We start from the raw sequence: 25,136 nt of genomic DNA on the forward strand, positions 1-25,136 counted from the left end.
AATGTTCAAAAGCCTTTGCATACATTAAAACGCATCAAAAATAACTTTTGATCGTGTTAGAGCAGGTCACATCTAGAGAAGAACGAATGTTGAACTCGCATGACTCTACCTTAGGTTACTCTCCTTAATAGGTTCGTCAGATTATGCTAATTGAAAAACTCCATGAGTTGGTCGGACGAATTTTACTCGGACTGGGTGTCGGTGGATGGACGACTCCTACATGGAAATCAGACTGCTGAGTAGATCGCGAAAGACTTTTGGAAGAGTCCTACTCTCGAGACCGGGACTTAGTCCCGTAAATATATGTTGGTATAAATAATTTAAAAAGTAACAGATCTACATATATGTTAATTACTCATTTAAAACTAAATTTAATGACATTCCATTTTTCAAATAGGTTTCACCTACAAAAATAAGAGTTCTCATCTAGATGGATTAATACATCAAAATATGAAGTAACTGTTATGGATTCCAAATATGGTAGGACTGATCGTTTAACTAGAAGTTGTTTGAATTTGAAGACGATAAATTACGCATAACCATTTAGTACAAGAGTCCAAGAGGAGAAAAATGGCGGTTATCTCACCCTAATTTTTGATTACTTTGAAGAAAACTATGTATAATTACTAGTCAAAACTGATGAGTCTGCCAAGTATAGATAGGGGGAATAAAAAAATGGCGGCTGTTTGAAAGCAATAAAAAACATTCGGAGCTCTATATCTTAAAAAGTAGGAACAAAACCAGAAAACCTAAGAGAACGTAATTTAAAGATGAGCAAATTTTCTAAAATATGAGCCATAAAAGAGATATTTACGTTAAATAGTTCTCGAGATATAGCTTTTTAAAAAGCAACATTTCATAAAAATGTTTCATGGGACGTACTGAAAGATCAGTAGTTAGTGAATTTATTTTGAAAAATCTACATATCAAAAACCATTTGACGTACAGATGTCTATTAGCACTCAAATTAAATCTAGTTTAATGAGCTATAAAGTAGTGTATGATGTTTATCTTCGTAGAAGTAATAATTTTCATGAAATTTGTTAATATAAATTGATTTATAGTTATTCGGACAAATTTTTATTTGCCAAATTTATATTAATATGTGAATATCATAAAAACTACTACCCCTACGAAGATAAGTGTCATACACTACATTACAGAAAGTTAAATTTCCGTTATTGTGAGTGTTGGCAGACATATGTGCGTCTAATGGATCTAGAGATATATTTTTTCAAAAATCCAACATTTTATAGGAACAACCAGAAATTAACATTTTGTGAGTTTATTTTGTCAAATATCATAAAAAATACTACTCCTACAAAGATAACTACTAATTTTTCAGTAGATTTTTAAGAAATTTTGCTTTTTAAAAAGCTATACCTCGAGAACTATTGGACTTTTAGTTAAATACTCTTACGCTAATATTTCACATTTTATATATATTTTCATCCCCCCTATCTATACTTGGCAGACTCATCAATTTTGACTATTAATTATACATAATTTTCATTAAAGTAATCAAAAATTGGGGTGAGATAACTTCCTTTTTTTCTTCCCGGCTCTTGTACTAATTGCCTTATAACTAAAATTTGGTAATTGACTTTATATATTTACTATAGATAAATAAAAATATATGTTGTGAAAGAGGTGAGTATATGATAATTAATATTAATTATCATAGTTTAATTCATAATGCGCTATGATTGATTATGATGATATTTTATAAAAATTATAAATCATAATAATTATTTAAAGATAATTTAAAATATAAAAATCAGATATATATGAAGTTATGTAATCTGATGGTTTTATTCACCGTGTGGCAAGGCCCCATATTTGAGGGACACCATATTTTTCTATGATCCCTCAATATCAGGGCCACTCCTCAACGATATGAATCAGTGTGATAGCTAATTTACAGCGTTGATACTGAGGTGGATCTCTCCTTGTTATCATATATCAACCCACAATTCTGAGGTATGTGATAACCACCACATTCTACATTGTCTCAAGTATGGGACCCAGCAGCTCAAAGGGGGTTTTATGGTTTTAAGTAGGTTACTATCCAATGAAATTTGAGTTCATCGTCAGAAATTACATTTTCTAAACAAGGTGAGAGGTTCGAAATTGTGAAACTTCACATTTTATAAGCACTGGTTTTATCAACATTATATTATAAAAAACTTACGTTGTGATGAGAAATAAAATCGTATAGTTCCTAATATGTGTGTTTTAACAACCACTTCTGACTATCCGAAACTTTATGGAATATGCACAGTAAGGGTTTTCCCTCCCAGAACCTGGATGGCAGCTTACTCCGCATAGGTTTGGACAGTCAGAAGTGGTTGTAGGAACAGACCTTACATTTCCGATGTAACCTTGATACGGTCAGATGTGAGGAGGTTATTGGTGTGAGGTTAGTTAGTTCAAGATGATTCGTTGTATATAGATGACAAAGTATAGATTACAAAATATTGCATTTCCAATCCATTGAAGATTATTCTCTTTCACCATGGATATTGATACTGCACTAGAGGAAGATTTGGTGAGTTATCTTTGACAACAATCCAACGGTATAATCTCTAACATTATCGAACATACTTCAGATAATTATGAAATACATTGCAGAACGGAAGAAGGGAGAAAGTGAACAATTTTGATCAAATCTACAACAGGCTACTCAAGTATCAGGGAGTGCTTGGTGTTACCATCCTCGTCAAAGATAGTGAGTTCTCTATCGATTTTGATCAGCTAATATTTCGCTTAAACTCCTTGTGGTTAGTTTATTAGAGATAGTAGCAGAATCTATCTTGTTATCCTTATAATTAGAATCAATTTCTAATTTAGTTATGATAATTATAAACTAGTACATTTCGTATCCTTTCATCTTTTTTGACATAAATTCGAAGTCTCTCCTGAATTTGTTGTGTGCAGTTAGTTAGAATGTTTCCTCTAGTCTCCTTTAAATTGTTTTCAAATAAAAAAAAATTCTTGCCTCTTTAATATCAATTTCATCTTTAATTTCCCACTAGGGGCGAAAATTCCCTGTTGAATGGACAGGTAATTAATTTTTAAAAGGTTTGTACAGTCTGATCAAGAAGTTTTTTTGGAAAAGTGAAGTTAATAATTACTTATAAGAATTACCCTCACACGATCAATCTGAAAGTCCCTCCTTGGTTTTACTCTCATTCTCATGAAAGGGTCCCTTTGGAACCCTTCCACCTTTGGTGAAGGAAGGTGATATACAGTTACAAGTTATGTCTTCAGTTCAGAAGGCCTTAATACGTAAATACCAAACTTATTTTGAGGTGTTACATTAATTGTTATTCGAACCATAATGTGTTATATAAATCTTAATAAAAATAAAGCAAACTTATATAAATAACTAAACTATTCTGTCTATTCTAGAGGTCTTCCAGTCGAGTATACCACTGGAACAAGCTGAACCGATCGCCGAGAAGTGGATGTCGGTCTACCACCGAGTAGATCGAGACGTGAGGAACATGGATCCAGAAAACATGGTACTCACCCTACAAGTGTCGACCAAGAACCATGAATTGGTTATGGCCTTTGGTATTGCACTCTTTAGTATAGTAGACATAGATTGGTTATGGCCATTGGTATTGCACTCTTTAGTATAGTAGACATAGATTGGTTATGGCCATTTTGGTATTGCACTCTTTAGTACAGTAGACATAGATTGGTTATGGCCATTGGTATTGCACTCTTTAGTATAGTAGACATAGATTGGTTATGGCCATTGGTATTGCACTCTTTAGTATAGTAGACATAGATTGGTTATGGCCATTGGTATTGCACTCTTTAGTATAGTAGACATAGATTGGTTATGGCCTTTGGTATTGCACTCTTTAGTATAGTAGGCATAGATTGGTTATGGCCTTTGGTATTGCACTCTTTAGTATAGTAGACATGGATTCCTTACTAAAATAAATAAATCTATAAAATATCACAATCATTTAACTTAAAGCCTTTGTCCACTCTGGCAGATTTCTGTCATGATATAATAGTACAACAGCCCAAGAGGAGAAAAAAGGCAGTTATTTTGCCCCAATTTTTTATTACTTTAATGAAAGCTATGTATAATTAATAGACAAAATTGATGAGTCTGTCAAGTATAGGTAGGGGAAATATAAAATGGCAGCTTCAAAGTGATAAAAAAAAACTAATTTTTCATTTAGAGCTCTATAACTTAAAAAGTAGGAACAACACAAGAAAACCTAAGCGAACGTCATTCAAAGAAGAGTAAATTTACTAAAGTATGATCCCTAATAGATTTATTTACGTTGAATAGTTTTCGAGATATAGCTTTTTAAAAAGCAACATTTCATAAAAATGTTGTATCGGATGTACTGAAAGACCAGTAGTTAGTGAAAATTATTTTGAACATTTTATATCTCAACAACCATTTGACGTACAGATGTCTATTAGCACTCTAATTAAAGATTATTTAACGAGCTATAAAGTAATTTATGACGTTTATCTTCGTAGGAGTTGTAGTTTTCATGAAATTTGCTCTAATAAATTGATTTATAGTTTTTCAGACAAATTTTCATTTGCCAAATTTATATTCATGTGTGAATATCATAAAAACTGCTTTCCTTAGGAAGATAAGTATCATAAACTACTTTATAGTAAGATCAATTTCCTTTATTTTGAGTGTTGGCAGACACATTTGCGTCTTATGGGTCTAGAGATATATATTTTTAAAAATCCGACATTTTATACGAACAACTAGAAATTAACATTTTGTGAGTTTATTTTATCAAATATCATAAAAACTACTACTCGCACAAAGATAAAAGTTATAAATATTTTATAGTAAATTTAACTAGCTTTAATTTGAGTACTGGCAGACATCTGTACATCCAATGGTTATTGAGATATAAATTCACTAACTACTGATATTTCAGTACATTTTTATGAAAATGTTTTTTAAAAGGCTATATCTCGAGAACTATTGGACGTAAATAGCACGATTAGGGCTCATATTTCAGAAAATTTATTCTTCTTTAAATAATGTTCTTTTTAGATTATCTAGTGTTCTTGGTAGTTTTTAAGAGTTTTTATTTATTTTAAGGTTTGAGCTCCGAATAAAAATTTAATGTTCTTTTTAAGATTTTGAAACATCCGTCATTTTGTATTCCCCTACGTATACTTGGTAGACTTATCAGTTTTGACTAGTAATTATACATAGTTTTCATTACAGTAATCAAAATTTGGGGTCTAATCTAATCTAATATAAAAATCGTCACTTACCCTGTGATACATCAAAATTCCGTAAAAGCAATTTATACATAAAAAAGAAATTAAAAATAAGTCTAGAGACATTTGAAAAGAATCCTTAAAGACATTAAATATTGTATGGGCATCCTACAAAACGATCGTTGAGATGAGATGTCTCTAGAATAATACTTTCACTTCTCCATTTTCTAATAGAATTTATTATATATTTCTTTTTAGACTTATCGAGATATCATAACTTAGCCACGAAATATAATTACAAAGATAAATGTAATTTGGTCTGAATTAATAAAATATAAAATAAATCTGTAAATACAAATTTAAAGAATTTTGTAATAAATTCTAAAATCCGATTTACTAAAAAAACATGTGATAACGTTTACGTTAGGTAATTCACTGTCAAAGTGCATACGCCTGATAGTTTACATAATAGAAACTACCACTGCCGTCACTAGTTCTGTCCGATTGTACTGTATTTACTGCTACTCCTTCATAACACATACTGAATGTTTTGGAGGAGTATCAGTTAATTTATCCTTCTTTTTATTCCTTATTTTCAACCTAAATCTCAGTTGTTAGTTAAAGGCTAATGACCAATATCTCCCATTATAACTTTCTTACAATGGTGCAAAAAAATTATCTTTGCCAAAACTTCCCAATCGAGAAATTTATGGATGGGGTGTAACTGGGAATTCCAAACAAAAAAACTTAAAGTTAAAATTTTTTGGACGATTCATCTTCATGTTCTCTAAAGATGATTCTGTCCTCCAATTTTAGGAAAAGTTAAATTATTTTATCCTTTCCATCGTCGTAAATATTTCCTGACATGCCTCTTTTATCAAGTTTTCCGATCCCACCGCTCATCGATCATCTAGGATCTCCTTAAATTACAATCATTTATACTTGTTCCCGGTTATTAAATTTATATAAATAAGAAAATAAATCTGTGCTACTACAACCTTTGAAGAGTCTGGGGTGCAGTACTATGTGTAAGAAAGTACTGTTACTAGGCCAACGGTTGTACAAGGAGGTTATTTGGTCAAAATCGTGAACGACAGCAACATTTTTCCTAATAATAGATACCATCTTTATGAAGCTGGGTGGATCTCGGGATGCTCCTGAACCCACAGAGTTGACTCACGGCTACAGTAACATAATAAATAACTATCTGTCACAGTCGGATTCAAACCAGGGTCTAATAACAGATTTATAAAGGGCTGTCCGTAGCTCTGGTAGTTGAGGTGCAGGTCTTTGCCACATGGTAACTTTAGTGGCGCTGGTTCGAATACGTCCTGGGGCGGTCCCACAAAATGAAAAATTTACACCTAGCATTGACAACTTAATAAATTGAGTTACATGAGAGCAGCAAATCGTAAACTAAAATCTTAGGATAAAATAAATTAGCAAAAGTTCTCTTCCTCTATACTTCCCTAAGCTAGTTTTTTCTTCCAGGGCAATATCAGCATAGTTTACACAAGGGGTTTTCCATCATGGTGCACCAGCTGAGTCATGATTCAGAGCTCCTGAAGTTCCAAGATAGTCTGCCTCACAGTTTCAAAAATCTACAAGACAAACCCAAGGACCCTCGGGAAATGATAAAGAACTTCAACTGCATACTCGAGTTAAGGAAGAAGTAAGTTCTTGATACATTACTTCAATTTGATCGCTGTATAGTTGTAAGGAATGAAGTTCATAAATAGGTAGTAATCGATATTTAACTACAGGTTTAAAATTAAATTAACTTAATTAAATTAAAACAAGAAATAACATTTTAATCTGCATCCACCGATAAATATATTGTCTCAAGAAAAATTATAACAGTTATAACTTATTAGTCAAATATACACAGTTTAGGTTAAAACCTCCAGGATGTCTTCTCCAATTTTAATCAAACTTAAACCTAACAACGTAAATTACATCTTGGTCGTCAATAAATGGGTTAATAAGTGTTCCTTACTGTATTGCTAAGAATTCCTTTTTGTTGGAATGGAAGATGATACTTCCTTCAATAAACATGAACTTTTTTATAAAATAGACGAAGCATAATAAAACCTCTCTTTTAAATCTGTATGCATCAACCACTAATCAAAAACTATAATTTGTTTTTCTTTTTATTTATTGCAATTTAAATAAAAACACAAGAAAATTTAATTAAACTACTAAATTTTATATAAAATTAAAATGGAATGATACAGGAATGTAGAGAAACTACCCATCGGTGGCACTCTAATCATATATTAACACTAGAAGGTCTCGAAACCATCTTTTCAGGGACCTCGGAGGATGGTCAGGAATAGAAGAAGAAGCAAGGTTAAAAACAAGAGGGTTTTGATAGTTAGAGTTTATAATGGAAGGATTGATATCTGGTTCGGGCAAGATTGGTTGCAAATGGAACATTTATGGGGTCTTTATGGATGATTTTATTTGTGACAAAGTAGGGACCATTGAGGATTTTGGACAGTAAGGATTAGATACGAGAGGCATTCGAAGGTTTAGTTAGGCCCCAAAGCTCTACTCCGTATGTCCAGATATGCATTACTATAGACATCTAGATCAGTCTTTTGTAATAAATTGGCAGTTTAGACCGTTTGTCTAGTAAGTACTATAATAGTCGAAATCGACATGCAGTGTCCTGTCTTTTCAGTCCTGTGTGAAGATTCCTGGTTAGCCGTTTTTCCAGATGTAGTCCAAGGTAGCGAAAACTTTAATTATAAAAACAATACGTCCTTTCCCCATCAAGACCAACCGTAGACAAATTAAGTCCCAAGAAAAGTTCCTAAAACAAGTCCCTCTGGGACTATTGGGTATTTTTTTTTGTATAATTTCGGATCAAAGTTACAGGTCAACTTTATTCTCTGTTCTCAAATTTAGCATTTGCCATTTTTTTTTTTTTATTCTTGGATAGAGGCATTCATATGTGAGAAGACGTATGAATGACTATGGTTTTCCCTCTGAGGTATGAAACGCTGATAGTTAAAAAATGTGATTGCAGATTAGAGAAAGACCCTTTACTTTTATAAGGGGGAAATTCAGACATATATGATGCACTATGTACAATCTTTAAATGCTATATGCAACTTGTCCCCAAGAGCATATGTTATCAATATATGATAGAAATACATGAATAAAAGTAGAACTCTTATGTTTCTTGCTAATCATAGTTAAATGAGGAGGAAAAACTTTTTTTTTATGTGATTTATAGCTGTACAAATAATAAATACGTTGTATGTTTCATTTACACTTGAAAATCTTGGGAAGGAACCACCCTTGGTGGTACTTCAAGCATCAATTTAAATTAGAAGGTCCCGTGGCCATCTTCTTTTCAGAGGATTATCAGGGAATGTTAAGAATGAGAGATTAAGAATTACTGGGTTAGTATGGGTAAGGAGTTTGGAATTAAAAGACACATATCTGTATTGGGTCCAATCTGCAACGAATGGGATGTTAAGGCCTTTGTGGATGAGTTTATTTGCAACGTAATAAGGAGCATCAAGGATTTTACGTAGGATTTTAGATTGTAAGTATTGGATACGGGAGAAATTTTATGGTTTGGTTGAGCCCCATAGCTCAATTTCGTATGTCCAGATAGGCCTTATAATAATCATGTAGATCAGTATTTTGTAATGGATTGGACTTTTGGACCGTTTGTCAAGTAAGTGTTGTAGCAATCGGAATCTACGAGCAGTTTCTTGTCGTTTCAGTCTTGTGTGTGGATTCCAAGTAAATCTCTTGGCAATATGGAGTCCTAAGTATTAAATTTGTTGAACGGGCGTTAAAACTTTATTAAAATACAAAGTTTTGCTGTCCAACTTCCTTGAGTCACACAGCATACGTATTTTATTCTAATTAGACGACTTTTTTTTTTAATCTCACGATACACAAGCCTATACAAGTATAAAATAATAATTATAAACATTAGTAGTATACAACATTAGAACATCCCTTTTTTTTCCTTTCTTCTTCTTTTTGTTTTTTAAAGTATACGTAAGAAGTACATTACACCTGTAGCATTTCGATTTCTAATATTTATTTCTGGACTGTTTGTCATTCTCAATTTTATAAACAAATTTAGAGTCATATAATGATTTTTCTCCTTTCATAGCAAGCAATTGAAACTCTAAAATGCTCGCTTAGACTGTTAATAGTTCATAAAGAGATTGTTTATAATCAGACCTTTGTGCCTTTGTAAGGTTATCTAGATTACCTTATATCGTATATTAGTTTCACTGTTGGTTCATTTTTTTCTTTGGGGGAAGAAAATAATCTTAATAAATATCTTATAGTTCCGTACCTCTACAGTGAATTATAAGGTCTTTTTTCTATCCCATACTCGTCGCCAACTTTTAGCATTTTTAAAAAATAAAAACCACTGAATTGAATCAATTAAATAAACTTTAATACACTAATTAAAAAAACTTTAATACACACACATAAAAATCACACTTCAATTAAATCATCTTTGTAACCTCCTCCCCGTGTTACCAGATAGCCATATTTCTTATAAAAAATAAAAATGAATATCTTATATATAGTTTACTTCAGCAATGTTGTTTAAAATATTTAATAAAATGTTCTAAACAATATTAATTTATTTTCATATAATAAACAATATCAAAGGGTATGTCAACTACATGTTGTACATTATAGGACGCATTACAAAAAAAAATGTCTAGTTTTATTCACGCGCAGTCAAAATGCATTTAGCTTTCCTAAAAAAGGCCCGAATCCTAGAGCTATACCCTTTTCCGAAGAAGATGTGTCGTATATTCCGTTTGTATTGCTTCTGATTTTTAGGAATAAACATTTAAATAAATAAAAATTAGACAATCAACTTGAGAGTGATAGTGTTTTTCCTTAAAAAATACATGAAAAATCGTATTCTGTAAGTTATAATATTCTAGTTTAGCGCCAAAAAATAAAATATTTTACATACGCTAGTTCTTAAGAATTTTTTTTTATTTAAACAAAAAATTTATTTAATTGATAGATATTACAATCTGCCACACTTTTGTGGCATGTGATCACATTGATACTAAAATAAAATAAAATAAAATAGGAATAAAAAAAAATAAATGAAAGAAATAAAAAAAAAAAAACGAAATAAAATCTCTCTTTAAATATATTCAAACAGAAGGATAAAGAAAATGAACATAATAAAACTATGTGTATCAAAAAATAAATAAGTAAACTAATATAATTTCTAGTCACATTTACATTCTTATATACAATATTTACACAATCGACTTGAGGATCCCAGAGCCCTCTCTATTCCCCACGAGTAAGGGGTAGAGCAGAGCTCTTAAGATCCCAGCGCATCCCTTTCGCCGCATCACTGGTAGTGAGTAATTAGCAGCAGAAGCTGCAAAAACACAGATAATGCCATCTTCAATTCAGGCCTAAAAACTTGCCATGATGCTTTGAGAGATAATCTTTCTTGAAACATTCATCAAGTAACATGAGCCTACATTCTTACCAAAAGAAACCTGTTTTGCAGCCTTTTATATTATTTGATTAAATTAAATTTGTTAAGTATCCGCTGTAGAAGCATTAGCCACAATAGGAGAATTTAGAAGAAAGGAGAAATACTTAAGTTTTTTGTTATGTTTTTTATTACACATGGCATACATTATGTTTATAAGTACGATCGAAGATTCGACAGTGAGTAACATTCACCTCCCAATGAAGATTGTTGTACAGTACACAGACTGGGGAAATCAACGGACGAGATTATGGAGCTAAATAAAAGTTTATAAATCGCTTCTTCCATTTGCTGACATAACCTTGTTGACTCAATCTACTATACAGTTGACACTACCAATCCATATTACGTATCCAAACATTCATCAACTAACAACTGTCAGCGGTTACCTTCTAATGACACACTGCTTGAGATATATATTTCGAAAGAGTGATTATGTGCGGAGAGGTTCTCAGTTGTTATAAAGATTAATTATATTCGAAGGGGAATTGAACCAGTGATTTCAGATAAAAAATCAGATATGTAAGAACCAATTATAGAACACAGAGAATAATAAACAGTCGCCTAAAACAATTTCATTAGCGATATGATTTTTAACACTATTAATAAATTTATATTTGTAACTAAAGAGGAAAAAGGTATGTTCCAAGGACTACTCTTCAAAGTTGGGGAAAATTGTAATTACAATTACAAGTTATAACTACATTAGTTACTGTTCCAAAAACAACTACAGTTAGTAGTTGTAACTGCAGTTACTTGGGTAGTTACTTTTGAAAACTGTGTAAAACAGTTGGTAAGTGACTGAAGAAGTTTTTTTTTATTTATTAATTAATTATCAGATCGGCATGGTGGGCCTTACATGGTTAATAAAACCGTACATTTTATTTTATTTTTTTTAACAATTGATTATGGGGGGGGGGTAAGTCTCGTACAAAAGACACCCCTAACTATATACAATTTCTGAAGTAGTTTAAGCTGTTAAGAAATAACTACCTGTAATGTCCTTATATTCAACATTGTATTATATTGCATATGCTACATTATTATATACATTTTATTGTAAATTACGCGTTAGAGGAAATAATTTTAATGCCAATAAATGAAAACTAACAAAAGAAACAAAAAAAAAAGTAAAATAAAGAAAAATTGTTAATGAGTATGTGATTGTAGTTATTACTACAGTTACAATTGCTACTACTAGTTGTAATTATTTTTATTACTCCTATTTATTTAAACTAGTAGTTGGATTTATAAATACCAAATACATTTGCTGTAAAATAGCAAAACCAAGAAAAAACAACTACATTTTTGTAACTGTAGTTGCAATTACATAACTACTATTTATTAGTTGAAAAAGTAGTTAATTACGAAAGTATTTAATTACTGCCCAACTCTGCCATTTTCACAGTTAGATGTAAAATGCGTTGTACGGTATTCCATTCCAAAAGCTGTACTTTAGATACTTCTGAAACATTCCCTCCCAATAAATAAACATCTAATTTTTACGCTGTACCTCTTGAAAAAAAAAAAGGATTATGCTCTAAAATTATGTTCTTACTTCCTAGTCTTACACTTGGTAAATGTTTGAATCATATGAGGTAGTGAAAAAATAGAGTATTAGTCAACATAATGCTGAGAAGTAAGATCTTTTAGTAGTACTGTAGAAGAATTAGCAATACATTTAGTAAAAATCTCTTTGTTGAATAAGTTTAACTTTTAGTGCAGTATCATAAAAAAAAAAAAAAAAAAAAATTGAAATGGTGTTTTTAGGGGCTTAATTAACATACATCTCTTTTTCTAAGGAGTGTTTCAAATTTAGGGAGATATTTTTAGAGAGAAATGAGCTTATGTCACACCAATTTCCCTTCGTAGATGTTACTACAAGTACGTACTGGGACTTTTTTGAACCAACTCTTTGCATCTGCGGATAAAAATCAAAATTGTATGTCAAAGTTTCAAGATAAGTAAATTCCAAAAATCAATTTTTAAAAAAACAACAAATAAATCCATCCTTTCACCAACAGTAGCTTTCCCTATAAATTGTACCATAGTTCTGTGTTAGTTCGTGACATTCCTACAAGGTTCTGGAATGTCTGTAGGAGGATTGGTAATATTTATGGAATATGTCTAATTCAAAATAAAATCAGAACTTTTGATATTGGTCAACTTTCCACTAACTAAGCAAAACAGTTTAGTGTAGATTCAGTTAGTGCTGGAAACATTCAAAATATCCTAGAACAGGTTTGGTGTAACTTTTTAATTTTTATAAACTACTTTAATTTGTATTCATTTAAAAAATATTGCTTTTGAGAAATTTGCTTAGTTTCTTCATAAATATTATATTTCAACTATTTATCTCGAAATTCGATACCCTTTGATTGGTATTAGTTCTATCTATTAGTTGTGCAAATTGTTTACACAATATTTGATCGCATTGCATACATTGCAGTAAGAGATCATATGAAATGTCAATGCAAGCAATGTCCGAGTCATTCCACATTCGTTATATCACCTTCATTAGAAGATTGTTATATCGTCAATAATAATACTTAGTATAATTATATTTCCATCATAACTTCTTTTACAATTGAGTTATTTAGTAGTAATATCAAAAAGTTACTAATTACTGATTTTTTGACAAACAATAAGTTTTTTATGAGGTTTGTTTGTCCGTTATTGTTTACTGGCGTAAAACATCATGCCTCATTAATGCCAATAATTTCTTATTAATTCTTGCTTACATTTGTATTATAATTATTACTTTTTATTATTTATTAATTTTTTTGTTTTATATTATATATATTTATATCATTTCTGATGGAGTTTAAATTGCTTTGCCTTGTCTCGGAATCGCGAGTGCTTCTCTTGCAGCTCGATTGGCCTGTTCATTCCCTACGATTCATGCGTGACCTAGAACCCATATAAATGTCACAGACATACACAGATTTTGTAAAGTGTCTAGGTAGAATTGGATGCGCAAAATATCCGCGTGTTCCGGATTCATGTAGTCTGAACCTTAGCGAGCTTAGCGAATCTGTAATTATTGTTATATTGTTCTGGGGTATAGGTAGAGACAAAAAGAAGGTGTTATTGGTGGACCGTGGATTGATATGAGGAGAAGAAGGTTTGGGATACGGTCAGAAAAAATACACAAATAAGCCAAGCTTGTTTATTGACGATTCGACCTGAATTTCAGGCCTTTGTTAGAGCTAAACAGGAAAACGAGATCACAACCTTAGTTCAGAGAAGCATAAGAATAAAATAATAACAAACTTGGAAAACGAGATCACAACCTTAGTTCAGAGAAGCATAAGAATAAAATAATAACAAACTTGGAAAACGAGATCACAACCTTAGTTCAGAGAAGCATAAGAATAAAATAATAACTAACTTGGAAAACGAGATCACAACCTTAGTTCAGAGAAGCATAAGAATAAAATAATAACAAACTTGGAAATAAACCTAACAATAAACGAAGTAATGGATAGTAAAGAAGTTGTCGAATTCGAAACTAGGGATGATTACAGATCACAAAGTTGAGTGGTAAATAAAAGTTGTGTGTCACGAAAAAACACTCCTTGTAACAGATACCTCATGCAATAGCTCACCTCAGATTCAAAGTAAGGCGCGGGTCTTTAAAAATGAGGTACAACATTACTTATTTGGTTTCCAATGTGTAAACCGCAGCAGTAGACAACTGACAGTACAAAATATTTTCGAAGTCCTGTTTGAGTTAATGTAGATCGTGCAACAGGCTGTGGCTAGAGGGCGTCAAGGTAACCTCCGTTAGTTCCATTAGTATTGTGATAAATTGTGTATCATATCTCAGGCACTGGCTCAATGTACCGTATCTTTGCATAATGAAGGCCTCTTGTCTATGCGGGTCTCGTGCTGTTCTAATTATGGGTTCGATTCTGTCTGGCGTTGTTAAATTTTATAATGCATCCAAACAATCAGGCTGATTTCATCATAAATTTACATTTCATTTTTTTTTTTTTTTTTTTTTTTGTCACATATTATGATTTCTTAATCTGGAAAATTCTAACAAGAATGTACATCGTCGTTGCAAAGTCAAAAGTGGCATGTCTGTAAACAAAATTTCTTTGTTTTCTATATGTATATATAGTTTACCGTAAAAATTGATATATAAAAAGATGGTCAGGGTTGCGGTCAAAAGAGAAACAAAAATAGTTTACAACTATTTATTTTCCGACGTTTCGCCCCACTTTGTTGGGCTTCATCACGGCTGCTCCAAGGTAAAGGTTGAACAGAATGAAGAGGTTGAGCACCCCTGATGAAACCCTGCAAAGTGGAGCGAAACGTCGGAAAATAAATAGTTGTAAACTATTTTTGTTTCGATGAATGGAATATCGTCCGGGTGCGGTCAAAAAGAACTCAAATAGTAGATAATTATACTATTTTATTGAGCCAACGTTTCACTCCACGTTGCAGGGCTTCGTCAGGACTGTTGACGGCAGTCTAATCGATTGTTATATGAATGAATGCATGAAATGTGTTTATTTACAAAACACATAAAAATGGATCTATTTAAATAATTAAGAGCAATGGACAAGTTGAGTGTTTGCGACTTTAGCGCACTTGCTCAGCCTCCACTGGCTCATTACCAGTGATGCGGCGAGAGGGATGCGCTGGGATCTCTCGAGCTCTGCTCTACCCCTCACACGTGGGGGATAGAGTGGGCTCAGGGATCCTCAGGTCGATTCTGTAAATATTGTATATATTATCTTATCATTATGTTATTTTATTTATTTATTTTTCATACAGATAGTCTGATTATGTTCATCTTGTCTATTCTTTTGTTTGTATATATTTTAAGAGTTTTTTTTTTATTTATTTTTTTTTTATTTTTTTTTTATTTTAGTATGTATGAGATCATTTATCAATATTACCTATTGCCCACAACTGTGTGGCAGATTGTAATATCTATCAATAAATAAATCTATCTATCTAGAGAAAAAAAAAATAAAAATATTCCGTATCTACTGCGAAGATGTTGGTAAATCTAGTTAATAGGAACGATTTATCTTGTTAACAATAACTTCTCCACGGAAGGTACTGTATTAATTTTATATCGGTACAGTGGTTTGCTAATGAAATGCCTAAAAGAGGCCCGGAAGAGGAAATCCCTGGTCCAAGAAGATGGAAGGCAGCAGACCAAAGGCTCATAGAGGAGGCCCCCCACCCCATTGCAGGGTTGTAGCTCCAACTGATAGATAGACGGTGGTTTGCTCAAGTAGTTGAAAGCATAGCTTAATGATAAGAACGGAGAAGGATTGTTGAATAGTAATGCAGAGAGAATTCCAAAAGGAGGTTGCACGAATGAAGGAGGATTTGCTGAAGTAGGTAGTTCTAGGAGATGACTTAGATAAATTAATCGGTTGGTATCTACTTATTAATAAAGGAATATTATAATGAGGAGACCAAGGATGAAGTTATGTTTTCTCGTTTAAAAACTTGAAAAAGAAAATTACAAAGGAGGTACTGCTGTCAGACAGTAGGATAAAGCCACCTCAACTCGGTACACCAACAGGAGATGTGATAGTGCCTGAGAAACCTGAAGATAAATCTTATGAAGCAGCTAATGAGTTTCTTCTAGTATAGTACATTAGAGTATAAAAAAAAAAAATGTACCGGTACAACTCAAGAAGGGTCAGAGGTACAGTACTTTTTGAGGAAGTACTTAACCAACGGTTGGGCAAGAAGGTGCTTTGGACAGCCAGATTTTCCCCTAATTAAGAGTACTCACTTTATGAGGCTGGGTGGTCCCCGATCAGCGCTACAGCAACAGAATAAATAATTATTTGTCCATAATTGCATTCGAACCCAGGTCCTCGTGCCTCACTCCCCATTATTAGGGTGTATTATTCCATATTATTCAAACTAGAAATATTAATATTAGATTTTATTCATATTCAATTAATTGCAGAAACTGAGGATAATGTACAAATACCAGGAAATATTATACTAAATTACTTATTGGAGAAGTTTGTTGGGGGGTGCGGTCAGCAAAGAACAACATAAAAAAACAAAACCATATTTATTTATTTTATGCCGACGTTTCGACCTGAATTTCTTCAGGTCTTCATCAGGACTATAGAACAAAAGAGATAACAACAACATTTAGAGAAACATACAATTGAAAAGGAACAGTATACAAACAAATTTAGAATTATACAAAATATTGAATTAAATCATAAATGATAAAATTGATAACAAAAAAAAAATTATGTTTTATATTCCTTTTCAATTGTATGTTTCTCTAAATATTGTTGTTATCTCTTTTGTTCTATAGCCCTGATGAAGACCTGAAATTCAAGTCGAAACGTTGGCATAAAATAAATAAATATGATTTAGTTTATTTATGTTGTTCTTTGCTGACCACACCCCTCCCCCCCCCGACAAACTTCTCCAATCATTAATCTACGGTCAACTATCTACACCTCAATACTAAATTACCATTATTAATACTTCTAAGAAAAATATTTGAGCAAAACCCATCCAAGCTAGAAAAGGTCAACCTTGGCCAGTCATTGACATATTTACTTTCGAAAAATAATATTGAAGACTCATTCACGTTAGGCATAATGGAGCTAGAGTGAAATGGCATTGTTTTAAAAATATCAACGAGACATATTGAATTCATTTTCTGATTGTCTGACATTTAGAAGATGACACATCCAAAAAAGAAATAAGTGTCTGCCTCCTCACTGACAAATGCCAAGGCTTCTTCCGATAGCTTCTAGAGATTGTTGACCCGAACGGTATCAAGTTGTATGCTATTAGATAATAATTTGACCAAAGAAATACTTCATTTAGAACGTTCTATGACGCTATGAGGATGCAATAGTGCTACCGACACCGGGTTGTATATTGCAAACCTTTAGTTCAGTTCAGAGAAACTGGAGTGGGGAATATGTCGAAGCAAGGATGTTTGGATCAGTGAGGGTGACAATTGACAGAAATATGTTACTTGTTTCCACCTGAATCTCAGGTTTTCAGGAGGGAGCTTCGGAAGAGATTCTGGTTAAACTTTCCAGATGAAGACCTGATTTCAGGTCGAAACGTCGGCATCAATAATTTTTTTTTTTGCTGACTGTACCCTCCTCCTTCCCCCCCCCCTCCGACCATCGTCTCTACTTAATAATCTACGGTCAACTGTCTACACTTCATAATATTGTTTGTAGTGATGATTGTTAATTGGCTAACGGAGCTTTACATTACTATCCATCTACATTATCGACAGGCTTGCTTATAGTCCAAGAGCCCGTAAAAAAATATCGATATTATTTAACGAAAACTTTAATAGCTCTTTTGATTCAATACTTATTTCCAATGAATAATGTGAGTCTACAAGTCAGATGATGATACCTGTAAAAATTGCGGCTGTTTAAAACGTTAAAAAAATATATTTTTTCGTTCATATCTCTATGTCCTGAAAACTACCTTCAACAGAAGAAAACCTAGTAAAAGATCATTTAAAGTAGGAAAAAAACTTGTTAAAATTTGAGCTCTTATGTTCCTGAAAATTTTTTTTTTTAGTTACATTTCATAACAAAAGAGCGCTGATGATGCAACGGATGCATATAAGTAAACTATAAAACTAAATACAACTGCGTTACTAGATGTTAGTAAAGACCAATGTCTCGAAATAAATATGGTTAACAGCAGATTTACAGGTTGAGAGGTTTAATTACTTAGGATTCATAGTAACTAGAAAAAAAGAGATTTACGAGCAAATAAAGGCGGAAAACGTTTGATGTTGTTAAATTTCGAAATACGTTAGCTCCTGTCTTCTGACCAGAAACATAAAAGTTAAAATTTACAAAACCATTATCTTTGCTACTTTTCCTTAATATTTTTGAAAATATTTATATAACAGAAGCATGAGTTTGCTGCAGAATTTGGTAGTTGAGTAAGATTTAGGTTTGTTTTTTTCCGAACCCTCTAAAACAGAAATAAAAAATGAATTAGTAAGTGCATTACTGTGAAAAAGAAAAGTAATTCGTGTTGTGTCTTACCTTTTACTACCTTTGGTATTTTAAGGTTACCTGTTATGTTTAATATCATATATGAGCTGTCCATTCTAAAAAGGAGCTATTTTAAGTCCGGAGGTGAGGGGCCTCCTCGTGTTGCATCGCATATAAGATAAAAATAAAAAACATTAATTAATAAAGACGATAGATAATGGTGAAATAATAAGAAAACAGTCAGAAGTCGAAAAGAAGTGTGAGGGAGGGGGTTGGAGTGCATCAGAAGATGGAGTTATGAGGTTATGTTAATAGGGTTTTTGGAACATTTCCTGCCCTGCCAAAAACCCTATTGGTTCCGCTCAAGCTTACCTTTTGCTATCTTCTTAATTTAGGGTATAGTAATGAACGTATCTCTTTAAGTAAATGAACACTGAACTGAAGGATATACTTCCGAGTGGTAGACTGACGCGTTGAGAATATTTTCGAATAGCTGTCACCGAACTGGCTCATAAGGCAGCAAAGGTGGTTTGTAAAGGAATTCCATATAGCAGAGGATTAAATTGAAATGGAAACAAACATGGGCAAATGTGACTAATAATAAATTAAGCAAAATCAGAAGTTACGTCACCCCTTGGATATCAACAGTTTATAAATGAATTATTTTAACATTCAATGCAGTTATGCAAAATTGCAACTACAGACCACCTCGGGGCTGACCACGCCTGCACACGAAGTCACTTCCTGTAGACATGGCAAATATTTTATTCCCCGTTTATTATTACAGTAATCGGGAGAAAGTTAGAGGAACTTCATTTACATTTATTAGATTACGAAAAATGAGTTATAATGCGGAACAGAGATGGTAAGTATTGACAATAATATTTCAGAGGAGAAAGCTATCTGTAAATTATATGCACACAATACATGCTGAACGCTTATCTTCCCATTAATACTTCGGTCTATTTCGTGCTATACAATAGCTTTAAATTGTCATAACTAGAAAGCGGAATTTCTTGCAATAGCTGAACAAAAATTGAAACATATAAAGGACGTTCTTTTGATACAAGTTCTACGTTTACAGTTTTGTATAGCACACACTTTTACGTTTTGTTCTTACTGCACGAATTGAGATTTTGAGCACATTTTCTGTAAGAAATTATATGTTTGTACATATTTAAGTTGAACTATGAAACTATTGCTTAAATTTACAAATTTACCTGTGATTCATAACAAAATCAAATGTTTATATCCAAATGAATGATCCGTGATATTAGCTAAATTATTCCTATTTCTACCACTCGTCCAAATTTGGCCCGACATGAGTGGAATGGAAACAAACCGACATTTATCTGTTTTAGAGAACCACAGGTTAATGCTCAGAGCAATACAATTAAGTTTTAAATCTTAAATTATAATTCTAAATAAAAAAAAAAAACATTTTTGAAGTCATAATATTTGAGCTTCGATTTTTATTTATAATACTGGAATCTATAATATGAAATTAACGTTTTAAAATTTTGGTGTTGGCTGTTATTTTGTTCTTTATTTAAAAAAATTTCAAATTACAATATTAAAGATTCAAATTACAAAGGATTTTAGAATTCAAAAATGTCAAGTCCAATATTTAGAGCTTAATAATGGACTTAAATATTTTAAATACGCCTTTCAACATAACACATTATTAATTTTCCTAAAAATTAAATAGTAGAAATTTGAAATTGAGTTTTCTAGTCTTTATAATAGTTATAAAAAATAATTAAATTAAGATTAGCATCGATTATGGAGAAAATTCTAGAATTTAATCAAAGTAGATTAATTTTTGGCTCGTTTTCGCGCAAAAAAAAAATAAGTATTTAGCAATAACAAAATTCAAACAAGTTTAAATATTTTAAATTGCGCAATGATGATAGTACGAGTTCAATATTATAATAATTAATTACGCAAAAAAATTCACAATAGTTCGTGAAGAATTTGAACCATTTTTATTTTTTCAAATAAAATTATTCACACGCTTGCATTTTTTTTTTCTGACAATCAAGTTTGTATAGTCGGGTAAAAATTAATTTTTCTTCTAACATGGACTCAACTGACAAAAACTTCTAAAATATATTTATATTTATGTATGAGGAGAAGATAGTTGGGGTGTGCGGTCAGAGAGAGAGAAATACTTTATTTATCTATGCTGCCTAAATACATTAGGTTGCTATCTCACACAGCATACTTATCAAGCCGTAATCGGACATATACAAATTATATATACATGGTATAATCAGAAAAAAGAGATACAATAATAAGATATAATAAACAATTTTTTTTCCCCTACAGTTTCTTTTTAAAATCAATTTCGGTCTGTACAACAAATACAAATGTTTCAATTCATTCCTATTTTTCTTTCTCATTTCTGCTCCTCCAATTTCACCATTTCACAATTTTCACCCGATCAATAAATTCGCTCTCCGGAATTCACCCTCCTAGATCCTCTTGAGTGACCCGCTTAACAAATTCAATATTAGACGGTAATGTGAGATCAGACCATCATTCATAGTCACAGCAGTAGATCAGTTTACCAAAAACAAACAAATAGATACATTTCACGAAAATAAGAATAACACATAGATTAAAAGGAAAATATAATAAAAAACCGGTACAGGAAACACTTGAATGGATAAATAAGTTTTAAAAAAATAAATAAATAAAAGTACTAATAAAATAATTTAATGAATAAATACATTAAAACACTTTAAATAACACAAATAAGTTGAAATAACTTATTTAATAGTGCCAACGTTTCGGCCTGAATTTCTAGCTTTCGTCAGGGCTACTAGCTGGAAATCGAATAGCCAAGTGACTTGGTTGGTTAAGGGTGGTTTCCTACTATATCACCGAGATTTCTCTCGTTTCTACTGTTAACCATATATTTTGATTTATGCGTATTTATTAAGACATCTTATTCCTTACTAGATTTTATCAACGTTGTTATGGGTTCCTCCTATTCACCCAATAATACCAAATCTTCACCATAGCCAAGCACGGACATTTCATCACCTAACTTGAACACTTCTTGAATCGCATCACAGTTGTAATAGCTTATTTTATTATATTAAGGATTATTATTTTATACTTAACAATTCAGTATTTTATATATTATTCATTCCCACCATGATATATTCCAGAACAGTCTTGACAGTAAATTTTATAAATTTTGTCTTTTATATTGCTAAGTTACAAATTACTCTTTAATTTCATTTCAATATAATTTAAACGTTACAAATAAATAAAATCTCAATTTTTTTGAACTTAAGTTTCAAGATAAACCTGACCTGTGATTTCCGAACCTTGAGTAAGTATTGTTCGTTGCGTACTTTTTACTTTGGCCCCGAACCTCATCATAGCGATCGCTCTAGTCGACAACCAGAGCAGAAAAATCACTGTCAGTGGGACCAATAGAGGTTTAAATAATATTTTTATTATTTATGTTTTGTTTTTTTATTTATCTTTATAATATTAAAAGTTTATTAAAAATTAAATTTATTCTGACGCCAAAAATTATAATTAATTTTTGCCATGGGGCTACTACCTACTATGGCCATGGGGCTACTAACTAAACCATCGAATTCCTCCCGAATCCAACCCTTACAATCCAAAATCCTTAACGCTCCTTCCTTAGTCACAAATCAAATCACCCACCCATCAGGACCTCAATGTTCCATATGTTGCCGATTTGGCCAGAACCAGATACCAATCCTTCCATGATAAGCTTCCCAACCACCCAAACCAACTCGTTTCTAACCTGGCTTCTCCTTCATTGCCTAATAATCCTCATAGGTGTTTGAAAAGAAGATGGTCTCGAGATATTCTCCTCTAAAAATGTTTTTGGAGTTCTATCAATGGGTAGATTCACCACATGTTTGTATCATCTCATTATATCGCTTACAGAAAATTTACTTGATGTATATATATTTATACAGTTGTAAATAGCAATAAATAAATTATTTAAAAAAAAAATTGCCATAATATTAGAATTCGGATATTGGAGATGTCATGAATTCATACATATCATTAATTATATAAAACTGTGTTCTGTAGCTCTACGGTCAAAGAGTGTTTTGTGGTAATGTTATGAGAATTCTAAGACCCCTAATAATTTACCAACACTGATGTGATTTCTAAAAACAGACACTTATTAATGCTTACTCAGCAAAGTCGGTACAGATACACAAATTGCAAATATACGATCTTTAAGATTTTATTCAACAATTATTATAAAAAATATACTTTAAGATTCATCTTAATTTTCTTATCCTTCCACTCCTACGTTTCAGCTCTTCTGGCTGTTCTCAAGAATAACTTATTATAAATATCACACTCAGCATACTAAATTAACTATTACTATATTGTGTTAATTGCATATTTTTTACCAAATTGATTAACTTTTTCTAATATTTTTACATTTATATTTTATATATTGTTATATCAGAAAGTGTAAATTTAATGATATCAGGAAAAGTTAATTAATTAGATAAGAAATAGGTTGATAAACTAAAATATAATCTAACAAAGGCAGAATACCCTGCAATTTTTTTACTGCATTGTAGCTGTGATATTTAGGATAAGTTGTCGAGAATAGTCAGAAGGTTCGAAACGTAAGAGTGGAATAATAGGAAAATAAACAAGTTGGGACTTTATGGCCATTTTTTATTATATTTGATAAATAAATTATGCTAAAAAAAAAAAATTGTAAATAGATTTCATTTAAGGTATAGATGCTTGTTTTTCGATGATTTAACTAAGCTAAACAAAACGTAACTTGCACAACACATTCGACACGGGGTAGACCGCACTAAATCAACTCAGCAACTATCCAATTAAAACATGCTAGATAATGAACCCTTAGTATAACTACAGGCAAGCCATAGACAGAACTAAAAGAAGACAAACACATGAGATAAGGACGTAAATTATATATGTTGCTTTGGATGAAGGTCCCGTGAGGCCACTTTCTCCAGAACACACCCTAGGCCCAAGCGGACTAACCTTGGTTCTTCCATGTCTGCGGCGTCTGGTGACGAAACGATCACGAACAAGGGAACGCACTCAGAGGTTTAGAATATCCATGGCGGTTTTTACTAGTGAAGTTTTTCAGAACAATTCGACTCTTTGTTTGAAATCGCATGTTTAGGAAAACGAAATAATCTAGTGGCCAACTTGACTCGAAAACTGTGACCCAAATTTTCGGATTGATTAATCAGTTTCAAACGTTACTCCAACGGTTTTGCGCGTACTTACTCATATACAATGAAGAAATAGGCAACCATTTAAATGTTTTATCTCTAACATTATCTCATGTTTGTTCTGCTTATATGCCATTAAATACATAACGAAAAAAAAAATGAAGTTTCATATTTAACGAAACAATTTAATTAAATTATAATAATAATAATATAGCCATTAATATAATAATCAAACAAAATGTATGGATGATAAAATACTTAGGATTAACATTCGAAAGGAGCATCCCTTGGGACGCATAAGCATTAAAGAAACACTACTCAGACAACAATTCTAATTAATACTAAGAAAGACAATTTCTACTTAAAAGTACGACTGCACGGGCAGACGGGATAACAGTAAAAGCAAAGATGGATGTTCAGATTATAAAATCCGATCAGTCATACTCTTCTGCATTCTTCCGTGTTATATTTTTAATACTACAAAAATTATTTTATTTTTCAATATATTTTTATATCTCTTTCCTTCTATATTCCTTTCTTTGTATATGCAACGTATTTGAATTATAAATAAAACCATTAACGGTCACCTCCACTCCATTCCTGTACGCTTTCGATTTTCTGTCGAAGTCACTAAAACTGAACAGGTGGGTCCTAATTTGTTTTTTACTTATTTATTATTATTGTTATTAATTTTGTTTTTTTTTTATCCTTTCTCAACCATTTTTATTTAATCTCAACTTACTTCTTTATTTTCCGTCTTTTAGTGTGTTAAATTTCTACTTTTCTTTTTTCACTTGATATTTCGTTTTCTGTACATTTTTAACCTTATAGTTTGCGTAATCTTTTCTCTTATTCTTTTCAATGTTTATTTTATATTAATACTATTTAATTTCTTCATTCCTTTTATTTGTATGTATTTTTTTTCACTTATTTTTGCATAATTTTTAACCCTACCTTAATTAATTGTTTTGTATCTTATTCTCTTACTTTTCCATAATGTTTTTAGTTGTTTTTTGTATATTTTGAAGCCCTGATGAAGCAGTACAAATTGGGGCGAAACGTCAAAAAGTAAATAGTTGTTAACTATTTCTGTTCACTTTTGACCGTAACCCTGGCCACCTTCCTCGTAAATTGAAATTATAGTGTCAATTATTTATATATATATATATA

At 31.7% G+C, this 25,136-nt stretch overlaps 1 protein-coding gene across 3 annotated transcripts in view; it reads left to right on the forward strand.

Annotated features, from left to right (window-relative positions):
• The first annotated feature begins 2,342 nt into the window (after positions 1 to 2,342).
• The window catches only part of LOC106689028 (uncharacterized), a 29,265-nt gene continuing 6,471 nt past the window's right edge, over positions 2,343 to 25,136 (forward strand). The window contains exons 1-4 of one of the 3 annotated variants that reach the window (XM_014433771.2): positions 2,343 to 2,548; positions 2,632 to 2,728; positions 3,412 to 3,576; positions 6,718 to 6,898. In XM_014433771.2, the coding sequence (XP_014289257.1) occupies positions 2,516 to 2,548; positions 2,632 to 2,728; positions 3,412 to 3,576; positions 6,718 to 6,898 (476 nt within the window). In that variant the 5' untranslated portion in view covers positions 2,343 to 2,515. Of the gene's footprint in view, positions 2,549 to 2,625; positions 2,781 to 3,411; positions 3,577 to 6,717; positions 6,899 to 25,136 lie in introns of those variants that run through there. The other 2 variants (XM_067049075.1, XM_067049074.1) reach the window with 2 other exon arrangements.

This window comes from Halyomorpha halys, unplaced genomic scaffold (genome assembly GCF_000696795.3).
Source record: "Halyomorpha halys isolate HHAL.00 unplaced genomic scaffold, Hhal_1.1 Scaffold1265.1, whole genome shotgun sequence".
NCBI classification, from domain to species: domain Eukaryota; kingdom Metazoa; phylum Arthropoda; class Insecta; order Hemiptera; family Pentatomidae; genus Halyomorpha; species Halyomorpha halys.